This window comes from Mustela erminea, chromosome 13, assembly GCF_009829155.1.
Source record: "Mustela erminea isolate mMusErm1 chromosome 13, mMusErm1.Pri, whole genome shotgun sequence".
Taxonomy (NCBI): domain Eukaryota; kingdom Metazoa; phylum Chordata; class Mammalia; order Carnivora; family Mustelidae; genus Mustela; species Mustela erminea.
Window position 1 is genome coordinate 65,910,041 of NC_045626.1, and position 25,260 is coordinate 65,935,300.

General features: G+C 45.0%; 4 protein-coding genes across 17 annotated transcripts in view; all 4 read right to left on the minus strand.

Moving 5' to 3' along the window:
- The window catches only part of LOC116571642 (immunoglobulin lambda-1 light chain-like), a 487,065-nt gene that overhangs the window by 335,049 nt on the left and 126,756 nt on the right, over positions 1 to 25,260 (minus strand). Inside the window, exons 1-2 of one of the 4 annotated variants that reach the window (XM_032309771.1) lie at positions 3,299 to 3,360; positions 2,624 to 2,920 (exon numbers count right to left, since the gene is read on the minus strand). The exons of 2 other annotated variants lie outside the window; for them this stretch is intronic. In XM_032309771.1, coding sequence (XP_032165662.1) covers positions 2,624 to 2,920; positions 3,299 to 3,345 — 344 coding nt within the window. In that variant the 5' untranslated portion in view covers positions 3,346 to 3,360. Of the gene's footprint in view, positions 1 to 2,620; positions 2,921 to 3,298; positions 3,361 to 25,260 lie in introns of those variants that run through there. One more of the 4 variants, XM_032309767.1, reaches the window with a different exon arrangement.
- Positions 1 to 25,260, minus strand: part of LOC116571641 (immunoglobulin lambda-1 light chain-like) — a 1,068,967-nt gene that overhangs the window by 327,086 nt on the left and 716,621 nt on the right. The gene's annotated exons all lie outside the window — the stretch shown is intronic.
- LOC116571643 (immunoglobulin lambda-1 light chain-like) overlaps positions 1 to 25,260 on the minus strand; it is a 569,629-nt gene that overhangs the window by 322,952 nt on the left and 221,417 nt on the right. The window lies entirely within an intron of this gene.
- LOC116571638 (immunoglobulin lambda-1 light chain-like) overlaps positions 1 to 25,260 on the minus strand; it is a 1,139,351-nt gene that overhangs the window by 298,240 nt on the left and 815,851 nt on the right. The window lies entirely within an intron of this gene.

Below are 25,260 nucleotides of genomic sequence, written 5' to 3' on the forward strand. Positions count from 1 at the left end.
AAAGCAACATAACACACATTCTTCTCAAGGGCATATGGAACTTTCTCCAGAAAAGATCACATTCTGGGTCACAAATCAGGCCCCCACCAGTACCTAAGCATTGGGATTATTCCCCGCATTTTGTCAGACCACAGTGTTTTGAACAGTGAACTCAGTCACTAGAGGAAATTTGGGAGGAACTCACATACATGGAGGCTAAAGATAATTCTATGAAAGAATGAATGGGTCAACCAGGAAATTAGAGAATTATTAAAAAAGTTCATGGAAGCAAATGAATACGAAAACACAACAGTTCAAAACCTTTGAATTTCAGTAAAGGTGGTCCCATGAGGGATGTACATAGTTATACAAGATAATCGCAAGAAAGTAGAAAATTCACAAATACACAAGCTATATTTATACCTAATGGATCTGGAGAGAGAACAGCAAATAAAGCCTGAAGGAAGGAGCAGATGAGAAATAATAAAGATTAGACTAGAAGTCAATGAAAGAGAAATGAAAAGAACAGTAGAATAGATCAAGCGAACTAGAAGCTGGTTCTCTGAAGAACTGGGCAGATCAATATACCCCTAGGCAGACTTACCAAAAAGGAAAGAGAAAGGACCCAAATAAATAAAATCATGAACGGAAGAGGAGAGATCATGAACAACACCAAGGAAATACAGTTTTGAGAACATATTATGAGTACATATATGCCACAAATTAAGCAATCTGGAAGAAATGGATAATTTCCTAGAAACATAAACAACTGAAAGGGAAAGAGGAAGAAATAGAAAACTTGACTATACCCATAACCAACCAGGAAATTGAAGCAGTAACCAATAATCTCCCAACACACAAGATTCCCGGACCAGATGGCTTCCCAAGGGAATTCTACCAAACATTTAAGGAAGAATCACCACCTATTCTTCTGAAACTGTTTCAAAAAATAGAAACAGAAGGTAGACTTCCAAACTCATTCTATGAGGCCTGCATTGCCTAGATCCCAAAATAAGACAAAGAAAATTACCCATGAAGAAGAGCTACAGACCAATATCCCTGTTGAATCTGGATGCCAATTATTCACCAATATACTAGGCAACAGGATGGAACAGTGCATTAATAGGATTCTTCACCATGACCAGGTAGGATTTATTCCCAGGATACAACGGTGGTTCTACATTTGCAAATCAATAAATGTGATACACTACATAAAAAAGAGAAAGGACAAGAACTGTGTTATCCTCTCAACTGATGCAGAAAAAGCATTGACAAAGTATAGCATCCTTTCTTGGTTAAAACTCTCTACAGTGTAGGGATAGAGAGAACCTACCTCAATATCATCAAAGTAATATACAAAAAACCCACCATGAATATCGTTCTCTATGGGGAAAACCACTGCTTTCTCCCTAAGTTCAGGAAGGTGACAGGGGTGTTAATTCTTAGCACTATTTGTTCAAAATAGTGATAGATGTCCTAGCTTCATCAATCAGACAACAAAAAGAAACAAAAGCATTCAAAGTGGCAAAGAAGAGGTTAAATTCTCACTCTTTACAGATGACATGATACTTTATGTGGAGAACTCAAAGACTCCACTCCAAAATTGCTAGAACTCATACAGCAATTCAATAATGTGACAGGATATACCATCAATGCATGGAAATTATAAATATAAAATATTTATACAGGAACAGTGACACAGAAGAAAGGGAATTTAAGGAATCAATCCTATTCACAGTAGTACCAAAAACCATAAGATACCTAGGAATAAACCCAACCAAAAAGGTAAGGGATCCATACTCTATAAACTACGGGACACTTGTGAAAAAAATTGGGAAAAGACACAAGAAATGCAAAAACATTCCACGTTAATCAGTGGGAAGAATACATATTCTTGGTCTATGCTACCAAGAGGAATCTACACATTAATTGAAGCCCCTGACAAAATACCATTGACATTTTTCACAGAGCTGGAACAAATAATCCTAACATGTGTATAGAACTAGAAAGATCCAGAATAACCAGGGGAATGTTTAAAATGAAAACCAAAGCTTGTGACATCACAATTCTGGACTTCAAGCTCTATTACAAAGATGTAATCAACCAGGCAGTTTGTAGTGGCACAAAAACAGACACGATCAGTGGAATAGAATAGAGAGCCCTGGAGATGTGGGTGACACCTTAGTGTCTCCTGTACCTGTCTGTTCCACTGTAGGACAAGCGTCTCCACCCATGTCCCCAGGGCTTCAGGAGCTCAGCTGAGCTGGGACATGTTGGGCTCTAATACTGTTTAGTTGGGAGGGCATTAGCACACAACCACACATGGAAATGATGAGATCATGACCACTGGATGAAAGTCTCCCTGTGTCTTTTTTCTACCCAGTCGCTCTGTCTGTAGATGACAGCCAGGCCCAGAGAAGCAGGCAGCCTAGTGCCGTCAGCTGTAAATGCTCTCCTGACCCCCCTGTGCAGAGCTGCCTGGAGAGCTGGATGGGGAGGGAGGTGTGGGGATCTCAGATGAGAGGACCTAGGCCAGAAGTGCACCCTGCTCTGTGCGCAGGTCTCCTGAGGCTGGAGGAAAGTGTGACACAGATGGGGTGGGGTTTGTGTTTCACTTCCCCATCTGTCTGTGTCACTGTGAGCATCAGCACTGCTGTCCCATACCTGACAGTAATAGTCAGCCTCGTCCTCAGCCCGGACCCCGCTGATGGTCAGAGTGGCTGTGTTTCCCGAGTTGGTGCCTGAGAACCGGTCAGGGATCCCTGAGGGCCGGCTGCTATCACCATAGATAGTCAGCATAGGGGCCTGGCCCGGCTTCTGCTGGTACCAGTGGACACTTTTACTTTCCATGTTGTTTCCCCCACAGGTCATCCTGACTGTCTGTCCAAGGTTCACTAACATCGAGGGAGGCTGAGTCAGCACATAGGAGGCCACGGATCCTGCAAGAGAGGAAATGAGAGTTGGGGTTCCAGCCAGGGTGTCATCCGCTATATATGTCACCTGTCTGGTTTGAGCTCTCTCAATTCCTTAGGCCATTTCCACCCTGCTGTCATCTTAGGTCCTGGGCCTACCTGCCTTGTAGATTGAGCCTTTGAACAAATGAAAATCACCCACCCCATTTCTTTGGGCAGGCGCAGCCCTTTGGGACTAACAAGGAGCCAGGGAGCACAGTGGGGGTTTATCACCAGCCTGTCATCCCACAGCAGGGTTTGATCATCCTGTCCCCCCCACCAACTGACAGTCCACTTCTGAGCTCAGAATCCAGGCCTGGAGTGTCCTAGAACCCGGGGCTGGGATGGGCGTGAGCCTGGCCTTAGCCCCAGCCCAGTGAGCCAGGAATCCAAAGAGGAGAGGGGTCCAGGCCATGGTGCAGGTCCCTCGATTTTTCTCCCTAAGGCTCAGGCTGGGCAGGGTTCCTCCCAGGCCTCTCTTATCCCCTTGCTAGAGACAGCTGCTGGTTATGCAAATGAACCAGAGCTCTGGGTTTGTGGTTTTAGAAATGGGCTCAGCTCCAAGAGACACAGAGATGGGAGGGGCAGCCCCTGAGGACCCGCCTTGAAGCCAGAGGATTTTCCCTCATCCTGTGTCTCTGTAGTCTGGGGTCCAAAATCTATGCCTCTCCATGTCCTGACCTGTCTTCTGGGCAGGCATCTTCACAGCAGAGCTGTGAGGTGGAGTCTGTCTGCATTTTCTGAACCCATCATAGAATGTTTCCTCTGTAGGTACTAGAGGATCAGGGTCAGTGTGTGTCCTACTCTTGGTTTATATTGTGAACATTAGAACCGGAACAAAATCCCTCCCTTGCCAGGTGCACATGGAGTTTTAGGGAGCCATTGATGTTGCTGTAGGAGTCTGTGCCAAGGGAGAGCTCCTGGGGCAGGTCATAGATGCTGTGCCTCAGTATCCCCAGGGTGCCCTCCCTGCCAGGGACAGACCCAGTGCTTGAGCAAGGATTCACAGTGACTGAGTGTAGCAAGAATGAGGTGGGGTGGAGTGTCATGAAGTCCTGGACGTGTGCTAGAGCTCGAGACAAATTCCACAGGGTAGTGATGAGAGACTCTGAGTCAGAATTTTACATCAGAGCAAAGGTGGTAGTGTAGTAAACCTATACCTTTAGCTTCTGGTCTTGGGTCCTGGTAACCAATCCTCCCAGTTGGAATCCCTGAGGTTTTGTCAGGTGATCTCTGCTGTTCCCTAGTGGCGGATCCACACTGGCAGCTGGAAGTGCAGGGAACTCCTTTGTCCAGGTGGAGATTCATGACCCAATGTTCACATCCTGATTCCCCTGAACCATGCACTGCTGGCCCCAGGAGAGGATTTTCTCTTCTCTTTGGGGCCCCTGGAAGCCTCGAGAGCATGCAGGAGGTGTCAGATTTCCCATGAAAATTGGAAGAGGTTCATGTGAAGGGAAAGTAGGACCCATTTGAGGCCTCAGGGCTCATCTTTCTGGGTTGGTGGTGGGTCATGAGTGTGGTTTGGGGGCTGAACAGGAATAAGGGACTGTCTCATTTGATCTGGCTGTTGAGCATCAAGTAGTGTGATGATGGTTCCAACCTTGAAGGGAGAAACAAGAGGACAGTCACTGAAGAAATATTTATTTAGATCCAGCTTGGTCTTCCATAGGTTCCACCCTAGAAATCAGTGTAAATAAGACATAAGTGTTTCTTGGGTTCCTGCCTTGGGCAGCACAGCACTGGGGACACAATTGCTTTCGTGAAACAGCACACCATCACCAACCCCGTCTACCTTCATCTTGTCTTCTATAATCATTGAGAAGCCCCACTATTGCTATTCTTATGAATGTCTAGGTCAGCAGTGACCCTGTGTCCCAGAGCTATCCCATCAATGTGTCATTCTGCTGGGAATCTTTCTGGGGACTTTTGTCTGAATGAAAGAGACTAGATTTATGCAGGGCTCTTTCTCTTGTACTCATGAGTCATAGCTAGAGCTGTAGCAGCCATCCCGAGGTCTGTTGTCAACAACAAGGTAAAGCAAAGCCTCCATAGTAGTGGTGGTGCAAGAGACAGTGAGAGGATTTCATACCTCTCAGAGCTGGTAGTACCTGGAGAACTACAATCTGTCTTCAGACTTACTTCTGTCTGTAGGAAAATAGATGCTTGAATGTTCATGCCTCTGATTGAGATGGGCATGTATTTTATTAAAACTTCCTGACCAGTTGGGATAAAAATGCATACAAAACAATCAATTAATTAAATGATAGGAGAACCTGGACAGTGTTGTTTGATGTGCAGAGAATGAAGTGATATCAGACAAAATGACAGGCTGGTCGTGTGTGTGGAGAGGCTGGAGGAGGCTTCTCTGCAGAGGGACTGTGGGGCTGCTGCCAGGATGGAGAGAAGGAACAAGAACTGAAGTGTGTTTGGAGTCAGTCCTACGGAAAGAGTCTGCTTTGTCTGAGGATGCAGGGACAGTGAGGAACTTAGGTGTCTGTGAGTTCCAAGGTGATATTTTCCCATAAGTTCAAAACTGAGTGACGGGTGTGATGTGTTAGAATTCTCTGTTGTATGTTTCCAGGGAAGGTGAGTCACAAGAGGAGCCCCATGTTAACCTCCCTGAAAACTGAGTGGGACGCTGGAGACTGTTTGTAGCTAACAGTCACTGTGGCTTCTGTGTGGTGCCCCTGTGTGTGTGTATGTGTGTGTTTCCACATGACATCCAATTCCTGTCACACACTCCTTTCTATCATATACTGATACACATACATATTTATGAATATACTTGTGAGTGCTTGTGTGCATATATACGAATTGTGTCTGCTGTGCATATGTTGGAGATGTATTTGTGTACATATATACCCTTATGTATGGTATAAGCACATACATTTTCTAGAGATTCTGATCTCTTGGTTGGGTGCCAAAGTTGTAGTTTTGGGGATCTTTGCATTTTTAGGAGACATGCAGTTCCATATTATCAGCAATGATAAGGTCTGTGTTGTTACTGTAATGAAGGACAGGACCAAGTTAGCATTCAGACTCATTTGACAGAACACACTGATACTAGTGAATGGCAGTGTTCATAGAACTGAAATATATGGGCAGCTTACCAATTTTTTGTACATCTCTATTATTAGAAAGTTTCAACTGACACATGCTTTGACTTGTTTCTGAATCTTAAAGGAGACTGTATGCTCCTTATTAGCCACTAAGTTACTATGTGATCAAGCTGCCTGCATGAAATGAGTGTTTTCAGATCAACCATGCCAGGGAATTGGACAGTCACAGCAGTTCTCCATCATCCAACAAAAGAGATAGATTTGAGATTAGGCTTCCCCATGTCCTGAAGGCGCAGGCCAGTTGCATGAGGGAAAGGCCTGATGGTCAGGACCCCAATCTATACTGCATTGTCTCTGCTTTGTCTGTCACAATTATGACCCAGTGGGGACAATCCTATGAACAGCTGATCGAGGAAAAACCATGGTTGGTTTAAGAGGTTCCTGTGTGATGTGCATCCAACTCTGCTAGTTAACAATAGTAGTCCTGCAGCCCTCATCTGGGACACTGCTGTAGAATATGGAAATTTTTTCAATAAGGCAACATTTGAGCAGAGTGCTTTTTTTATTCACCCGGACAGAGAGAAGGACAAAAGTGGCTTATTTCTAACCTATGTTCTCTGACTCAGTTTGGCTGGATGGTTGGAGAGTTGGAAGAAACACAAAAAGGAAAGTGGTGAAAGATGTTTGAGGAAGAAACATGTGAGTAGGCACCAACCCCAAATGAACACAGGGTGATTTGTGTTCCATGAACATGCCCACAAGAGTGTGTCCTCAGATGAAAATTGTGTATGAACACTCTATGAAATCAGGTGGATAATGTGACATTCAGCAGACAGTGCTGAGCCTGCTTGCCACTCTTGAACTTGTCCAGGGGCCTTATATACACACAAAACAGATAATCATGTCAAAAAATGGGCAGAAGACATGAACAGACACTTCTCCAATGAAGACATACAAATGGCTATCAGACACATGAAAAAAATGTTCATCCTCACTAGCCATCAGGGAGATTCAAATTAAAACCACATTGAGATACCACCTTCCACCAGTTAGAATGGCCAAAATTAGCAAGACAGGAAACAACATATGTTGGAGAGGATGTGGAGAAAGGAGAACCCTCTTACACTGTTGGTGGGAATGCAGGTTGGTGCAACATCTTTGGAGAACAGTGTGGAGATTCCTCAAGAAATTACAAATAGAGCTTCCCTATGACCCTGCAATTGCACTCCTGGGTATTTACTCCAAAGATACTGATGTCGTGAAAAGAAGGGCCATCTGTACCCCAATGTTTATAGCAGCAATGGCCACGGTCACCAAACTGTGGAAAGAACCAAGATGCCCTTCAACAGATGAATGGATAAGGAAAAAGTGGTCCATATACACTATGGAGTATTATGCCTCCATCAGAAAGGATGAATACCCAACTTTTGTATCAATATGGACGGGACTGGAAGAGATGATGCTGAGTGAAATAAGTCAAGCAGAGAGAGTCAATTATAATATGGTTTCACTTATTTGTGGAGCATAACAAATAGCATGGAGGACATGGGGAGTTAGAGAGGAGAAGGGAGTTGAGGGAAATTGGAAGGGGAGGTGAACCATGAGAGTCTATGGACTCCGAAAAACAGTCTGAGGGTTTTGAAGGGGCAGGGGGTGGGAGGTTGGGGGAACCAGGTGGTGGGTGTTAGAGAGGGCATGGATTGCATGGAGCACTGGGTGTGGTGCAAAAACAATGAATACTGTTACGCTGAAAAGAAATTTAAAAAATTTTAAAAAAAGAACTGCTCACTGCTTTGTGCACAGCCCTCCTGTGGCTGCCAGAGTGTGACACAGATGGGGAAGGGGTTTTTGTATCACTTCCCTGTCTGTCTTTGTCACTGTGGGCATTACCACTGTGTGGTACCTGACAGTAATAGTCAGCCTCATCCTCAGCTTGAGCCCCACTGATGGTCAGGGTAGCCGTGTTTCCCGAGTTGGTGCCTGAGAACTGGTCAGGGATCCCTGAGGGCCGGCTGCTATCACCATAGATAACCTGCATAGGGGCCTGGCCCGGCTTCTGCTGGTACCAGTAAACACTTTTACTTCCAATGTTTTTGTTCCACAGGTGATCCTAACAGTCTGTCCCAGGTTCACTGACATCGAGGGAGGCTGAGTCAGCACATAGGAGGCCATGGAACTTGCAACAGAGAAGATGAGAGGTGGGGTTCCAGCCAGGGTGTCATCCCTTGTATGCACCCACCTGCCTTCCTTGAGCTCTTTTGATTCCCTAGGCCATTTCCACCCTGCTGTCATCTTTGTTCCTGGGCCCCTTGGGCTTGCCAGGTCATGTGAGCCCGAGCTCAGCACCTGTGCAGTGAGCCAGGAATCCAAGGAGGAGAGGGGTCCAGGCCATGGTGCAGGTCCCTTAGTTTTGCTCCCTGTCCAAGGCTAGACAGGGTTCCTCCTAGGCCTCTCTTACCCCCTTGCTGGAGGCACCTGCTGGTTATGTAAATCAGCCAGAGCTCAGGGGCTGCTGCTGAGGAGCCTTGTGGTTTTAGAAATGGGCTCAGCTCCAAGGGACACAGAGATGGGAGGGGCAGCCCCTGCAGACCCACCCTCAACCCAGGAGATTCTCCTTCACCCTGTGTCCCTATAGTCTGGGGTATAAACCCTATACCTCTCCATGTCCCAACCTGTCTCCTGGGCAGGAATGTTCATAGAAGAACTGTGAGGTGGAGTCTTTCTGCATTGTCTAAGCCCATCATAGAATGTTTACTCCTGAGGTACGAGAGGACCATAGGTCAGTATGTGTCCTACCCCTGGTTTATATTGGTGAACATTAGAATATGAACAAAATTGCTCCCTTGCCAGGTGCATAAGGAGTTTTAGGGAGATATTGAGGTGCACTATGAGTCTGTGCCAAGGGAGAGCTCCTGGGAGAGATCCTAGATGCTGTTCCTCAGGATCCCCAGGGTGCCCTCCATGTTAGGGACAAACACAGTGCTTGAGCAAGGATTGACAGTGACTATTGTAGCAGAAATGGGGTGGGGCAGACCATCATGAAGTCCTGGACGTGTGCTAGAGCCAGAGACAAATTCTACAGAATAGAGATGAGAGACTTTTATTGGAATTTTACATCAGAGCAAAGGTGATAGTGTAGTAAAACTATACCTTTACCTTTTGGTCTCTGGTCCTGGTAAACAATCCTTCCAGTTAGAACCCCTGAGACTTTGCCAGGTGATCTCTTCTTCCCCTGAGTGGCTACTCTGCACTGGCCACTGAAGGTGCAGGGAACTCCTTTGTCCAGGTAGAGATTCAGGACCCACAACTCACATCCTGATTCCCCCGATCCATACACTGCTGGCCTCAGTGGAGGATTTTCTCTTCCCTATGAGGCCCCTGCCAGCCACAAGACCAGGTAAGAGGAGTCATATTACCCATGAAAATAGGAAGAGGCTCATGTGAAGAGGAGGCAGGACCCATCTGAGGTATCAGGGCTTATGTCTTTGGGGTGGTGGTGGTCATGGGTGTGGTTTTGGGGCTGAACACCAGGAGACACAGCGCTCTGGGACTGTCTCACTTGATCTAGCTGCTGAAGCACCAAAAAGTGTGATGAGGGCTCCAGCCCCATGGAAAGAGACAGTAGGAAATTCAACCAACACATCCTTATTCAGACCCAGATTGTTCTTCCATAGGTTTCACCCTTGGAAATCAGTGTGAATAAGACACAAGTTTTCCTTGGGTTCCTGCCTTGGGCAGAGCAGCCCTGGGGACACAGCTGTTTTGGTGAGAGAGCACACCATCATCGCCCTATCTACCTGCATTCTGTCTTCAATAATCATTGAGAAGCCCCACTATTGCTATTCTCAGGTCTGTCTAGGTCAGCATTGACCTTGTGGCCCATAGCTAGCCCACTGATGTGTCATTCTGTTGGGGATCTTTCTGGGGAGTTTTTTCTGTGAATGAAAGATACTAGATTTATGCAGTGCTCTTTATCTTGTACTCATGAGTTGTAGCTAGAGCTGCAGCAGCGATACTGAGATCTGTTGTCAACAAGGTAAAGCAAAGCCTCCATAGTAGTTATGGTGGGAGAATCAGTGAGAGGATTTGGGACCTCACATAAGTGGTAGTATCTGGAGAACCACCATCTGACTTCAGACTTACTTCTGTCTGCAGGAAAATAGCTGCTTGAATGTTCATCTCTCTGACTGAGATGGGCAGTCTTTTATTAAAAACATTTGACTTGTTGGGATATTAACTAATATAAAACAATCAATTAATGAAATGATAGGTGAACCTGGACAGTGTTGGGTGATATGTAGGGAATTAAGTGACATCAGACAAAATAAGAGGTCATGTGTGGGGAGAGGCTGGAGGAGGCATCTCTGAAGAGGGACTGTGGGTCTGCTATCAGGAGGGAAAAAAAGGACAAGAACTGAAATGTGTTTAGATTCCATCCCTGTGAGGAAGTGTCTGCTTTGTGTGAGGACACAGGGACAATGAGGACCTGAGGTGTCTGTGATTCAAAGCTAGTTGAGTTCCCAGGTAACATTTACCCACAAGTTAAAAACTCAGGGGCAGGTGTGATGTGTTATAATTCTCATGTTGTATGTTTCCAGGGAAGGTGAGTCACAAGAGGAGCCCCATGTGAACTCCCTGAAAATTGAGTGGGAAGCAGGAGCCTGTTTGTAGGTGACAGTCACTGTAGCTTTTCATGGCTCACCTGTGTGTGTGTGTTTCCATATGACATTAAATTCCTTTCAAACACTCCTTTCTATCATATACTGATACATATACGTACATATGAATATACTTGTGAGTGCATGTGCACATGTATACTGATTGTGTCTACTGTGTGTATGTTGGAGACGTATTTGTGTACATATGTGCCCATATGTGTGATATGTACACATAAGTATTCTAGAGATACCGAACTCTGGGTTGGGTGCCAAAGTTGTAGCTTTGGGGATCTTTGCATGTTTAGGAGACACACAGTTCCATATTATCACCAATGATAAGGTGTGTGTTGTTACCATTATGAATGGCAGGACCAAGTTAATAATCAGACTCGTTTGATAGAGCACATGGATTTCAGTCAATGACAGTGTTCCTAGAACTGAAATAGATGAGCAGGTTACCATTTTTTAAAAAAATGTGTATTAATAGAAAGCTCTAATTAGCACACACTTTGGCTTGTTACTGAACTTTAACAGAGACTGTATGCTCCTTATCAGCCACTAAGTTACTATGATCAAGCTGCCTGCATGAACTGAGTGTTATCAGACAAACCAATGCATGGAATTGGCATTCATAGCATCTTTCCATCATCAAACAAGATATAAACTCGAGATCAGGCTTCCCCAGGTCCTGAAGGCACAGGCGATTTGCATGAGGAAAAGCCCTGATGGCCGTGACCCCAACCCATACTGCATTGTCTCTGCTGTGTCTGGCACAATTATGCCCCAGTGGGGACAATCCTATGAACAGCTGATCCAGAGGAAGAACCATGGTTGTTTTAGGAAGTTCCTGTCTGATGTGCATCCAACTGTGCTAGTTAACAATATTAGTCCTGCAGCACTCATCTGGGACACCCCTGCACAGTATGGAAAAATTTTCAATAAGGCAACATTTGAGCAGAGTGCTTGGTTTGTTTAGCTGACAGAGAGAAGGACAGAAGTGGCTTATTTCTAACCTATGTTCTGTGACTCAGTTTGGCTGATTGGTCAGAGCCTTGGAAGAAACACAAAAAGGAAAGTGGTGGGGGGAGGAGTCAAGATGGTGGAGAAGTAGCAGGCTGAGACTGCTTCAGCTAGCCGGAGATCAGCTAGATAGCTTATCTAAAGATTGCAAACACCTGCAAATCCATCGGCAGATCGAAGGGAAGAAGAACAGCAATTCTGGAAACAGAAAAACAACCACTTTCTGAAAGGTAGGACTGGCGGAGAAGTGAATCCAAAGTGACGGGAAGATAGACCCCGGGGGGAGGGGCCGGCTCCTGGCAAGCGGCGGAGCAACGGCGCACAAAATCAGGACTTTTAAAAGTCTGTTCCGCTGAGGGACATCGCTCCAGAGGCTAAACCGGGGCGAAGCCCACGCGGGGTCAGCGTGGCCTCAGGTCCCGCAGGGTCACAGAAGGATCGGGGGTGTCTGAGTGTCGCAGACCTTGCGGGTATTGGAACGGGAAAGCCGGCTACAGAGACAGAGCCGACAGTAAGCTCACAGCTCGGTGTTACCTTGAACTGGTCGCAGGCTCGGTGAGCTCGGAGCGCGGCCGGAGGTCAGGCAGTCGGGAGTAACTGGCGCTGTTCTCTGAGGGCGCACTGAGGAGTGGGGCCCTGGGCTCTCGGCTCCTCCGGGCCGGAGACCAGGAGGCCGCCATTTGTATTCCCCATCCTCCGGAACTCTACGGAAACCGCTCAGGGAACAAAAGCTCCTGAAAGCAAACCCGAGTGGATTACTCACCCCGGCCCCGGGTAAGGGCGGTGTCATTCCGCCTGGGGCAAAGACACTTGAGAATCACTACAACAGGCCCCTCCCCCAGAAGATCAACAAGAAATCCAGCCTACACCAAGTTCACCTACCAAGGAGTGCGGTTTCAATACCAAGGAGAGCAGCAGAATTCCAGAAAAGGAGAAAGCCAAGCACGGAACTCATGGCTTTTTCCCTGTGATTTTTTTTTAGTCATGCAGTTAATTTAATTTTTTTTTTCTTGCCTTCGGGTAAAATTTTTTTTTTAACTGTTACCTTTTTATTTTTAACGATTTTTTACTAGTTTATCTAATATATATATATTTTCTTTTTTACATTTTTCTTAGGTGTTTTCTTTTTTTTAAATTCTTTTCTTTTCCTTTTTTTTTTCTTTTTTCTTTTTTTTCTTTCTTCCTTTTTGAACCTCTTTTTATCCCCTTTCTCCCCCCTCACGATTTTGGATCTCTTCTAATTTGGTTAAAGCATTTTTTCCTGGGGTTGTTGCCACCCTTTTAGTATTTTAATTGCCCCTTCATATACTCTTATCTGGACAAAATGACAAGACGGAAAAATTCAACGCAAAAAAAAGAACAAGAGGCAGTACCGAAGGCTAGGGACCTAATCAATACAGACATTGGTAATATGTCAGATCTAGAGTTCAGAATGACAATTCTCAAGGTTCTAGCCGGGCTCGAAAAAGGCATGGAAGATATTAGAGAAACCCTCTCAAGAGATATAAAAGCCCTTTCTGGAGAAATAAAAGAACTAAAATCTAACCAAGTTGAAATCAAAAAAGCTATTAATGAGGTGCAATCAAAAATGGAGGCTCTCACTGCTAGGATAAATGAGGCAGAAGAAAGAATTAGTGATATAGAAGACCAAATGACAGAGAATAAAGAAGCTGAGCAAAAGAGGGACAAACAACTACTGGACCACGAGGGGAGAATTCGAGAGATAAGTGACACCATAAGATGAAACAACATTAGAATAATTGGAATTCCAGAAGAAGAAGAAAGAGAGAGGGGAGCAGAAGGTATACTGGAGAGAATTATTGGGGAGAATTTCCCCAATATGGCAAAGGGAACGAGCATCAAAATTCAGGAGGTTCAGAGAACGCCCCTCCAAATCAATAAGAATAGGCCCACACCCCGTCACCTAATAGTAAAATTTACAAGTCTCAGTGACAAAGAGAAAATCCTGAAAGCAGCCCGGGAAAAGAAGTCTGTAATATACAATGGTAAAAATATTAGATTGGCAGCTGACTTATCCACAGAGACCTGGCAGGCCAGAAAGAGCTGGCATGATATTTTCAGAGCACTAAACGAGAAAAACATGCAGCCAAGAATACTATATCCAGCTAGGCTATCATTGAAAATAGAAGGAGAGATTAAAAGCTTCCAGGACAAACAAAAACTGAAAGAATTTGCAAATACAAAACCAGCTCTACAGGAAATATTGAAAGGGGTCCTCTAAGCAAAGAGAGAGCCTACAAGTGGTAGATCAGAAAGGAACAGAGACCATATACAGTAACAGTCAACTTACAGGCAATACAATGGCACTAAATTCATATCTCTCAATAGTTACCCTGAATGTTAATGGGCTAAATGCCCCTGTCAAAAGACACAGGGTATCAGAATGGATAAAAAAACAAAACCCATCTATATGTTGCCTCCAAGAAACTCATTTTAAGCCCGAAGACACCTCCAGATTTAAAGTGAGGGGGTGGAAAAGAATTTGCCATGCTAATGGACATCAGAAGAAAGCAGGAGTGGCAATCCTTATATCAGATCAATTAGATTTTAAGCCAAAGACTATAATAAGAGATGAGGAAGGACACTATATCATACTCAAAGGGTCTGTCCAACAAGAAGATTTAACAATTTTAAATATCTATGCCCCCAACGTGGGAGCAGCCAACTATATAAACCAATTAATAACAAAATCAAAGAAACACATCAACAATAATACAATAATAGTAGGGGACTTTAACACTCCCCTCACTGAAATGGACAGATCATCCAAGCAAAAGATCAGCAAGGAAATAAAGGCCTTAAACGACACACTGGACCAGATGGACATCACAGATATATTTAGAATATTTCATACCAAAGCAACAGAATACACATTCTTCTCTAGTGCACATGGAACATTCTCCAGAATAGATCACATCCTCGGTCCTAAATCAGGACTCAACCGGTATCAAAAGATTGGAATCATTCCCTGCATATTTTCAGACCACAATGCTCTAAAGCTAGAACTCAACCACAAAAGGAAGTTTGGAAAGAACCCAAATACATGGAGACTAAACAGCATCCTTCTAAAGAATGAATGGGTCAACCGGGAAATTAAAGAAGAATTGAAAAAAATCATGGAAACAAATGATAATGAAAATACAACGGTTCAAAACCTGTGGGACACAACAAAGGCAGTCCTGAGAGGAAAATATATAGCGGTACAAGCCTTTCTCAAGAAACAAGAATGGTCTCAGGTACACAACCTAACCCTACACCTAAAGGAGTTGGAGAAAGAACAAGAAAGAAACCCTAAGCCCAGCAGGAGAAGAGAAATCATAAAGATCAGAGCAGAAATCAATGAAATAGAAACCAAAAAAACAATAGAACAAATCAACAAAACTAGGAGCTGGTTCTTTGAAAGAATTAATAAAATTGATAAACCCCTGGCCCGACTTATCAAAAAGAAAAGAGAAAGGACCCAAATAAATAAAATCATGAATGAAAGAGGAGAGATCACAACTAACATCAAATTAATACAAACTATCATAAGAACATACTATGAGCAACTCTACGCCAATAAATTTGACAATCTGGAAGAAATGGATGCATTCCTAGAAACATATAAACTACCACAACTGAACCAGGAAGAAATAGAAAGCCTGAACAGACCCATAACCAGTAAGGAGATTGAAACAGTCATTAAAAATCTCCAAACAAACAAAAGCCCAGGGCCAGACGGCTTCCCGGGGGAATTCTACCAAACATTTAAAGAAGAACTAATTCCTATTCTCCTGAAACTGTTCCAAAAAATAGAAATGGAAGGAAAACTTCCAAACTCATTTTATGAGGCCAGCATCACCTTGATCCCAAAACCAGACAAGGATCCCACCAAAAAAGAGAGCTATAGACCGATATCCTTGATGAACACAGATGCGAAAATACTCAACAAAATACTAGCCAATAGGATTCAACAGTACATTAAAAAGATTATTCACCACGACCAAGTGGGATTTATTCCAGAGCTGCAAGGTTGGTTCAACATCCGCAAATCAGTCAATGTGATACAACACATCAATAAAAGAAAGAACAAGAACCATATGATACTCTCAATAGATGCTGAAAAAGCATTTGACAAAGTACAGCATCCCTTCCTGATCAAAACTCTTCAAAGTGTAGGGATAGAGGGCACATACCTCAATATCATCAAAGCCATCTATGAAAAACCCACCGCAAATATCATTCTCAATGGAGAAAAACTGAAAGCTTTTCCGCTAAGGTCAGGAACACGGCAGGGATGTCCATTATCACCACTGCTATTCAACATAGTACTAGAGGTCCTAGCCTCAGCAATCAGACAACAAAAGGAAATTAAAGGCATCCAAATCGGCAAAGAAGAAGTCAAATTATCACTCTTTGCAGATGATATGATACTATATGTGGAAAACCCAAAAGACTCCACTCCAAAACTGCTAGAACTTATACAGGAATTCAGTAAAGTGTCAGGATATAAAATCAATGCACAGAAATCAGTTGCATTTCTCTACACCAACAGAAAGACAGAAGAAAGAGAAATTAAGGAGTCAATCCCATTTACAATTGCACCCAAAACCATAAGATACCTAGGAATAAACCTAACCAAAGAGGCACAGGATCTATACTCAGAAAACTATAAAGTACTCATGAAAGAAATTGAGGAAGACACAAAGAAATGGAAAAATGTTCCATGCTCCTGGATTGGAAGAATAAATATTGTGAAAATGTCTATGCTACCTAAAGCAATCTACACATTTAATGCAATTCCTATCAAAGTACCATCCATCTTTTTCAAAGAAATGGAACAAATAATGCTAAAATTTATATGGAACCAGAAAAGACCTCGAATAGCCAAAGGGATATTGAAAAAGAAAGCCAACGTTGGTGGCATCACAATTCCGGACTTCAAGCTCTATTACAAAGCTGTCGTCATCAAGACAGCATGGTACTGGCACAAAAACAGACACATAGATCAATGGAACAGAATAGAGAGCCCAGAAATAGACCCTCAACTCTATGGTCAACTAATCTTCGACAAAGCAGGAAAGAATGTCCAATGGAAAAAAGACAGCCTCTTCAATAAATGGTGCTGGGAAAATTGGACAGCCACATGCAGAAAAATGAAATTGGACCATTTCCTTACACCACACACAAAAATAGACTCAAAATGGATGAAGGACCTCAATGTGCGAAAGGAATCCATCAAAATCCTTGAGGAGAACACAGGCAGCAACCTCTTTGACCTCTGCCGCAACAACATCTTCCTAGGAACAACGCAAAAGGCAAGGGAAGCAAGGGAAAAAATGAACTATTGGGATTTCATCAAGATCAATAGCTTTTGCACAGCAAAGGAAACAGTTAACAAAATCAAAAGACAACTGACAGAATGGGAGAAGATATTTGCAAACGACATATCAGATAAAGGACTAGTGTCCAGAATCTATAAAGAACTTAGCAAACTCAACACCCAAAGAACAAATAATCCAATCAAGAAATGGGCAGAGGACATGAACAGACATTTCTGCAAAGAAGACATCCAGATGGCCAACAGACACATGAAAAAGTGCTCCATATCACTCGGCATCAGGGAAATACAAATCAAAACCACAATGAGATATCACCTCACACCAGTCAGAATGGCTAAAATCATCAAGTCAGGAAATGACAGATGCTGGCGAGGATGCGGAGAAAGGGGAACCCTCCTACATTGTTGGTGGGAATGCAAGCTTGTGCAGCCACTCTGGAAAACAGCATGGAGGTTCCTCAAAGTGTTGAAAATAGAACTTCCCTATGACCCAGCAATTGCACTATTGGGTATTTACCCTAAAGATACAAACGTAGTGATCCAAAGGGGCACATGCACCCGAATGTTTATAGCAGCAATGTCCACAATAGCCAAACTATGGAAAGAACCTAGATGTCCATCAACAGATGAATGGATCAAGAAGATGTGGTATATATACACAATGGAATACTATGCAGCCATCAAAAGAAATGAAATCTTGCCATTTGCGACAACATGGATGGAACTAGAGCGTATCATGCTTAGCGAAATAAGTCAAGCAGAGAAAGACAACTATCATATGATCTCCTTGATATGAGGAAGTGGTGATGCAACATGGGGGCTTAAGTGGGTAGGAGAAGAATAAATGAAACAAGATGGGATTGGGAGGGAGACAAACCATAAGTGACTCTTAATCTCACAAAACAAACTGAGGGTTGCTGGGGGGAGGGGGTTTTGGAGAAGGGGGTGGGATTATGGACATTGGGGAGGGTATGTGCTTTGCTGAGTGCTGTGAAGTGTGTAGACCTGGTGATTCACAGACCTGTACCCCTGGGGATAAAAATATATGTTTATAAAAAAAATAAAAAAATTAATTAAAATAAAAAAAAAAAGGAAAGTGGTGAAAGCTGTTTGAGGAAGAGATGTGTGAGGAAACCCACCCCCAAATGAACACAGAGTTATTTGTGTTGCATGAAAATGCCCACAAGAATGTGTTCTCCGAGGGAAATACTATTAATAATCAGGTGGATAATGTGACATTCTGCAGACAGTTGTGAGCCTTCTTGTCTATTCACTCTTGATTTTGTTCAGTGGGCCGCTAGCAAAGTGGCCATGTTGCATATTGGGACGTTATTCATGAGATAATCCCTAGGTTTTTTCACTCATAAGGCTGACATGGCTATGGCTACTTCTGAGGGACCAATCTGCCAAGAGCAGAAACCAAGCCAGAGCACCCAGGAACAGACCATTCCCTTGGGAATCAGCCAGGAACCTGATGGCAGATGAATTCCATTAGACCCTTTCCACCATGGAAGGAATTGCTCTGTCGTTAGTGGAATAGACCTTGATTTGGATAGGAACTTGCTTACTTTGTAGTGCTTCTTCCCAGGCCATAACCCTTGGACTTACTGAATGCCTCACCCTTTTCTTCATGATGGTGCATGTGAAATTTACTTGTTACACAATCACCTGCTGTTGGAAATTCATCACAACTTCCTCTCCACTCAGGTGGAGGTGGCTCTCACTGATGACATTATGGCTTTAGGAGCTCAGCTTCTCTGGGAAATTTGGATTCTAATCCTGGTCCATTGTGTGAAGAGTGGTCCATTGCACAAGGAAAATGCAGAGATCATAAGCACTGAACAAAAGGCTCCCTCTCTCTTTCCTTCACCAAAGCCCTCTGTCCCACATTCACACACAAGCAAAGAAACCAGGGTAGTTTAGTGTTGTCAGCTAAATGCTCTCCTGACCCAACCTGTGCAGAGCTGCCTGAGAGCAGAGTGGGGAGGAGCTAGGGAGACCTCAGACCTAGGGGCCAGGGTCAGACCTGCTCAGTGCTTGTTCATGGACCTCCTGGGCCTGGAGAGGAGTGCGATATAGACAGGGAAGGGGCTTGTGTCTCATTCCCCATCAAACTGTGTCACTGTGAGCATTACCACTGCTGTCATAGGATTGATAGTAATTGCCTTATCCTCAGTCCAGGTCCCGCTGATAGTCTGAGTGGCCGTGTTTCCTGAGGTAGAGCCTGAGAACTGGTCAGAGATCCCTGAGGGTTGCTCATTATTTTTAGTAATCACAAGCACAGGAGCTTGTCTTGGCTTCTCTTGGTAGAAAGATGCATATCTTCCCCCCAGTACATCTCCAGAGCTGGTGATTGTAGTCATCTGTCCCAGGGCCACCAACACAGAGCGTGCCTGAGGCGGTCCACCAGAGGCCACGGAACCTGAAAAGACAGGAGAGGAAGGGTTGGTGTGAGGTCCAGAGGCTCATTCCCAGGGACCTAATACTGAGTCAGTGTTGGTGCTGAGCTCAGGGTTTGGGGGCAGGCCCAGCTCAGGTCCCATGAAAGCTGAGCTTGTGTTCAGAGCCTAGGGGCGCACCTGTGCAGAGAGTGATGATGGGCAGCAGGAGAAGAGTCCAAGCCCTGGTGGAAATGCCCAAAGCTCTGCCTCCAGAGATCCCACAGCAGGGCAGGCTCACCAAAGCTTTTCTTATTTCCTCCAGGCCCAAGCGGCAGTGACTGCTAGTATTTATGCAAATGTATTTCCGCCGTGGGTCTCCGACTGGATTACTCACTTGTGAGATCAGAATGGGTGACTGAGGAGGAAGCCAGGAGCCCCCCCCCCATGGAGCTTTCTGGTTAGAAAATCAGCCTTGGTTTCCAAGGTCTGGCTTTAATAGTCAGATTACTGGGATCCGACCTTATGACCCTGTCTGAAACCTCTGTGCTTGGGGTCTGTGCTGGGTTGGTTCGGAGCCTTGCAGGAGCCTGGCCATGGGGTGAGGTGTGACCTCTGAGAGTGCAGACAACCCCTGATTCAGTGATTGGTGCTATAGCCTCATTACCCACCTCTTCCTGCCTCAGGTCCCCTGTCTTTCCCACACTGCACTCTGGTCCCATGCTTGGCATGTCATTACTTTGGGAAACTCTCTCATTCTGAGGTTTGTGTATCCCTTTCTACCTGGGAGTTGACTTGTTAACCAACCAGCAGCTGTTGGAGATTTTTCACAACGTCTCATGTATTAACACAGGCTGTTTTCATCCGACAAGAGTGCAGAAATTGGCCACCATATTTTTTTTCATCAGTGTTTCATGTAAAGATGTAAAGAGCATGACAAATTACTGGAAGCTTCTTCGTCTTTGCATGGGTCTCCAAGATCTCTTGATCCCACATGGCGTGAGCTCTGGGCTTGAGATTGTCCCTGCAGGGAGTGGGTCCTGTCACTGCAAAAGACAACCCAGGGACCAGAGCTGTGGCCTGAGCAGGGAGCATCCATTTCCTTCTGGAGACAGTCTCACAAGGAGGTTGCTCATGTCCCTTCCAGGGGCCAGGGGCTCAGTGGTCTCTTCTCTCCCCGCCTCTGCAGTTCCTGACCAAGGAGCTGCAGCCTGGAGAAGGGAAAGATGAGTTGAAGGTAAGAACTCTAGGCATCCTTGGACACGCCCAGCACAGAGGAGTCAGTGCCTGGGAATACTGGTAGACAGTGAGAGGACCTGCATTTCCCACCCAGTGTGTCCGACCTCCCTTCAATATTCTGTGTGTGTGACTCTCAGAATAAGGTCCCTGCCACCTGAGAAGATAGGATGGGTAATCCCGACCATTTCTGGGGACTGAACCCTGGACCCCTGTTGAGCCCCAGGCCTAGTGTCCCTGTAAGTCTCTCCCTGGGCAGCCCCAGCCTCTGTCCTGCTGTTCGTGATGCAGCTCTGCTGCCCCCTGCTGGTGCGAAAGTTCTCAGATCTGGAGAGCTTTCCCCTGCAGGTCACCCTGAGACAACTGTCACCTGAGAATGGTTGTGGATCATGGTTTCCAGCCTCCCACAGACAGCTGCGCCCCCTGACCTGCCCAGCCCAGCACAGACAGTGTCACATACAGGGCACCTTGTATACAGGATGCAGGACAGGTGTGATTCCTGTACTTGTCCCAGGGTTGAAATGCCCTGGCCTAGCCCGCTATCTTCTTTCAGAAAGGAGAGTGCAGGGTGCAGTGTAGTGCATTGCAAAGGGTCAATACTGACACAATCCTGATGTCCCACAGGCACCAGATTCCTACATAGTTAGGAATCAAGACTGATACATCTCTGATCCTTATATGGTCAAATACATGAAAAAGGAGCACACAGTGGAAGATAAAGAATTGAGTAGAATATGACTCATGGGGGGTATTCCAGACGTCTCCAGGGAAAGATATTGAAAGTGAGAACATTGGTTAACTAGTGAGAAGTGGGTGGGGCGAGGGGAAGGAAGGGAGGACGGAAGGGAGATGCAGAGTGAGTAGGGGCGCTGGGGTAAGGGGATCTCCTTGAACACACTCTCACGCGTGGCTCAGCCTGCCTGGGCTCTCCTCACAGTGCTAGTGGCATCACCTCCATCTCTCCTGGCTAGAGCTTATCACCTGTTTCAGGTGCTCCCTGTGTTCAATAATAAGTTTCTTACCAGGCCCAGGAGATTCCCCCAATGAGACAATGGTACTAAAGGATTTCTATTCCTGAGGACTCTGCTAAGGCCACAAGCTACATCAGAACTTTTGACAAAGATTTTCATTCCTGGACTCAGGATCACCTGGCAATCTGTGAAGCCAAAAGCCATTGACGAGAAATAATGCTGGAGGAGACACTCACTCTTGACACTCTTCATTACTCACTTCTAAAGGACAAGAGCTGAGCAGTGGTCTCTTACTGAGACCCTGATCCTACTATAAACTTGACAAATAGAAATAACCACTAATGGAATCCTTTGACTCCTTTTAACCAATGTTTTGTAGTTGTTATTCCCTCATTGACTGGCACAAGATAAGCACAAGAGGGAATGCTCTTTATCTTCCTCCCTTTTCCAATCACTGTCATCACTTCCACTGTTTATCCATCTCTCTGTCTGTTCAAGGGTCTGGGGTAATTTCTTCCAAGTCATTAACATCATAAAGCCCAAAGTGGGCTTGGAGGTGGGGTGATTCACTGTGTGGGTTTGGGTGCTGTTTCCCTACCATTCTCTGGACTGTCTTTCCTACAGTGTCCATGGTGGAGGAAAATCCTCACTAGAGGGACCTGTTGGGGTCCTCTTTTGGGACACAATCTCTGCAAACCCTTGGTAGGGAACGATCTTTTACTGGAGGATGTAGGATGGGCCTGTGATCCCCTGTGACTCAGCCCACCACGTACTTGAAAGAAGTCCCAGATGGACTGAGACCTGCTGTTCACCTCTCCTCCTGCTCCTCCTGTACCCCTGCCTAGTCTGTCTCTAGTATAGCCACCTTCTCTCCTCCTACTCACTTGGGAGTTTTCCAGGCTATGGGTAGCTCCTGGATTTTCCATCTCTGAGCTCCATCACTCACTATGGAGACGTGGCCAGAATTTCTGGGATCCAGCATCACAAATCCTCCTAAACCTGCTCAGATTTATGCCCAGGGACCAGGGTTACCTTGATCATTAGAGATGCTCAATGTTAACACAGAAGCGTGGGTGTATGTGAAAGATGCTGCTTTTCCAATACCAGAAAATCTATGGAGGAGCTCAACATGTCCAGTAAGCTGGTCCCCCTACCATCATATGCATTTGAGATGGATCACTCACAGGGTTGAGTGTCAGGGGAGTCAATATATTTATCACTTTGGTGCACCCCCTTCACTGTGCCCTGCTATCGTACCAGTAGCTGTGTTTCTGGGAAGAACCTGGAAAAGTCCTGTAGGCAGCATGTGGACTCATTCTTGGCACCAACAGTTGAGAATTGAGTACTGATGGAGAGACCGAAGCCATGCTCCATGTTGGTCCTGGCAGAGACATCCTAACATGCATTCTGTTTTCCTACTAGATGCCAGCTCTGCACTCACCGTGGACTCAAGACTCTCTGCCATGCCTCCCTTGGGGACCAAGTGATTCCTTTTTAACATTCAACACTGGCAAGCATCCCATTATGCTTCATGATGAAATTATAGTGATGATAGTCACTCAACCAACCTCCTTGGTAAACTCCAGAACTCTGAGATCTCTTTCTATTCTCTGAGCAGAGACCCATCATGCATGCACATGGTCTGATGGCTCAAGGGGCCATATAAGACCAGCTACTCTCTCAGGGTTGTTTTCCTATCTGGCCTTCTGGGCTGGTCTGGTGTTTCCCAGCTGTAGGGTGAAGGAAAGAGAATGTTCTGTTGTCAAAAAGAATTAAATTACTACCTGTGTCTGTCTCTCTGTAATGGTGTCTTGGGATTTGCTACAGGGTAACAGGGTTTTCAGGGAGAGTCAAAGGTCTCAGGGCTCTGAAGAGGGACGGACAGCAGCTCCTTCTGAGCCCCCATGGGGAAGATGAGAGAGAAAATGTGGGAGGTTTTATCCTCACTTCCCCGATGTATGTATCACTGTGGCTTAATGTACTTGACCATTGATTGCATAGTCTGTACCACAGTAATATTCAGTCTCATCCTCAGACTGGATGTCGGAGATGGTTAAGTAGCGGTCAGCCCCAGAGCTGGATCCTGAGAAGCGACTGGGGATCCCATCCCCCTTGCTGTGGCTTCCGTCACTATTAACCTTCATCACATACCGAGGGGCCATCCCTGGTTCCTGTTGATACCAGTGAATATAGTAATTGCTGTGCTCCCTGCTCAGGGTGCAGGTGAGCTTGACTGAGGCTCCCAGGGAGGCAGATGCAGATGGAGGCTGAGTCAGCACAGGTGCAGCACAGAAACCTGGAAACACAAAACACAAGAATGATGCTGAATGTACTGGACACTGGACGGTGTTCCCTGGGGACTGTGCTTGGAGAGAAATGAGAAGGAGGTTGAACCCTGACCTGTAGAGAAAATAAAGGGCAGGAGGTAGAATGGCACCCAGCCCATGGTGGAGGGGAGCTTTGTAGAAGTTTGATCTGAGCCTGTCCTGCTGGGACTGAACTCCCCCAGCTCCCATCTTATCCTCTGTTTTTTTCAACTCAAGGAAGGAGGAGCATCAGATGCAAATCTACTTTCCATTCTTCAGTGTGTCTGTGTAAGCTCTTTTCTGAGCTCTGAGGTTAAGTTCCTCATGCTGTTAATTTCCTGAGTTCAGAAGGACCAGGTGTGGGTTTCTAAAGTGGAGAGTTGATTATATACAAAAATCATCAAAGGAAGCATCAGTCATACCCTTTGCACTTGAGCACAGCCCAGGGGATTTGAATTTACTGGGGTATCAAACCAAGACCCACAGTGCCCCCCTGGGCACCTTTGGATGGATGTCACCCTATGTGTATTGGTAGTTTGACAAAATGACTACTTCTGAGCCCTTAGTAGTTGTTAAACCTTTGGTGAGTGTGTACAGGTTCCACTGAATAAGACACAATAAAAAGAGTAGCTCTATGCTCAAAGCACAATTTTCTTCCAGTCTTTTAAATGAAGAATCTAACATTAAGAGATTAAATGATTTTCTCATTTCTCGATTGCCAAGACAGTGATGAGTAAGTTATGTTTCCAACCCAGAAGACATCCCAGAACCTGATTTTCCAATCCCCTTCCTGCCCGGTCCCCTCACCATGCTCCCTCCCCCCTCATCCCAAGCCTATTGGGTCCCTCAGGTCATCACCTTCTCTCCTTTATCCCAGTCTATGTCCTCCCAGGGTCTGTTCTGAGGAGTGCTCAGACCTTCATGATGTTGTTGTCAGTATTTCCTAAGGAAAAAACAGCCTGTATATACCGTTGGGACTGTTACCCTAAGGAAACCTTATGCATTTAACCTGCTCTGTCCAATGTGGCTGCCGCAAGCCACACATGCATGTGGACCATTAAATGTGGGTAGTCCCAATAGAGATGAGCTGTCATTCTGGGGTACCCACCAGAATTCAAAGTCTTAGGATGAAAAATAAGGTAAAAATATATAATTTTTAAATATTGAATCATAATGATGTGATAATATTTTCATTTGATTGAAATAAACAAAGTGCATTATGAAAACAAGTTCTGTTCTTTTCTTCTCATTTTAAAAATGTGGCTACTAGAAATTTTTAAGTCACATATGTGGTTTGAATTTTATTTCTGTTGGACGGGATGCTCTGCAAAGTCCCAATAGTAGTCAATGGCTTTTGA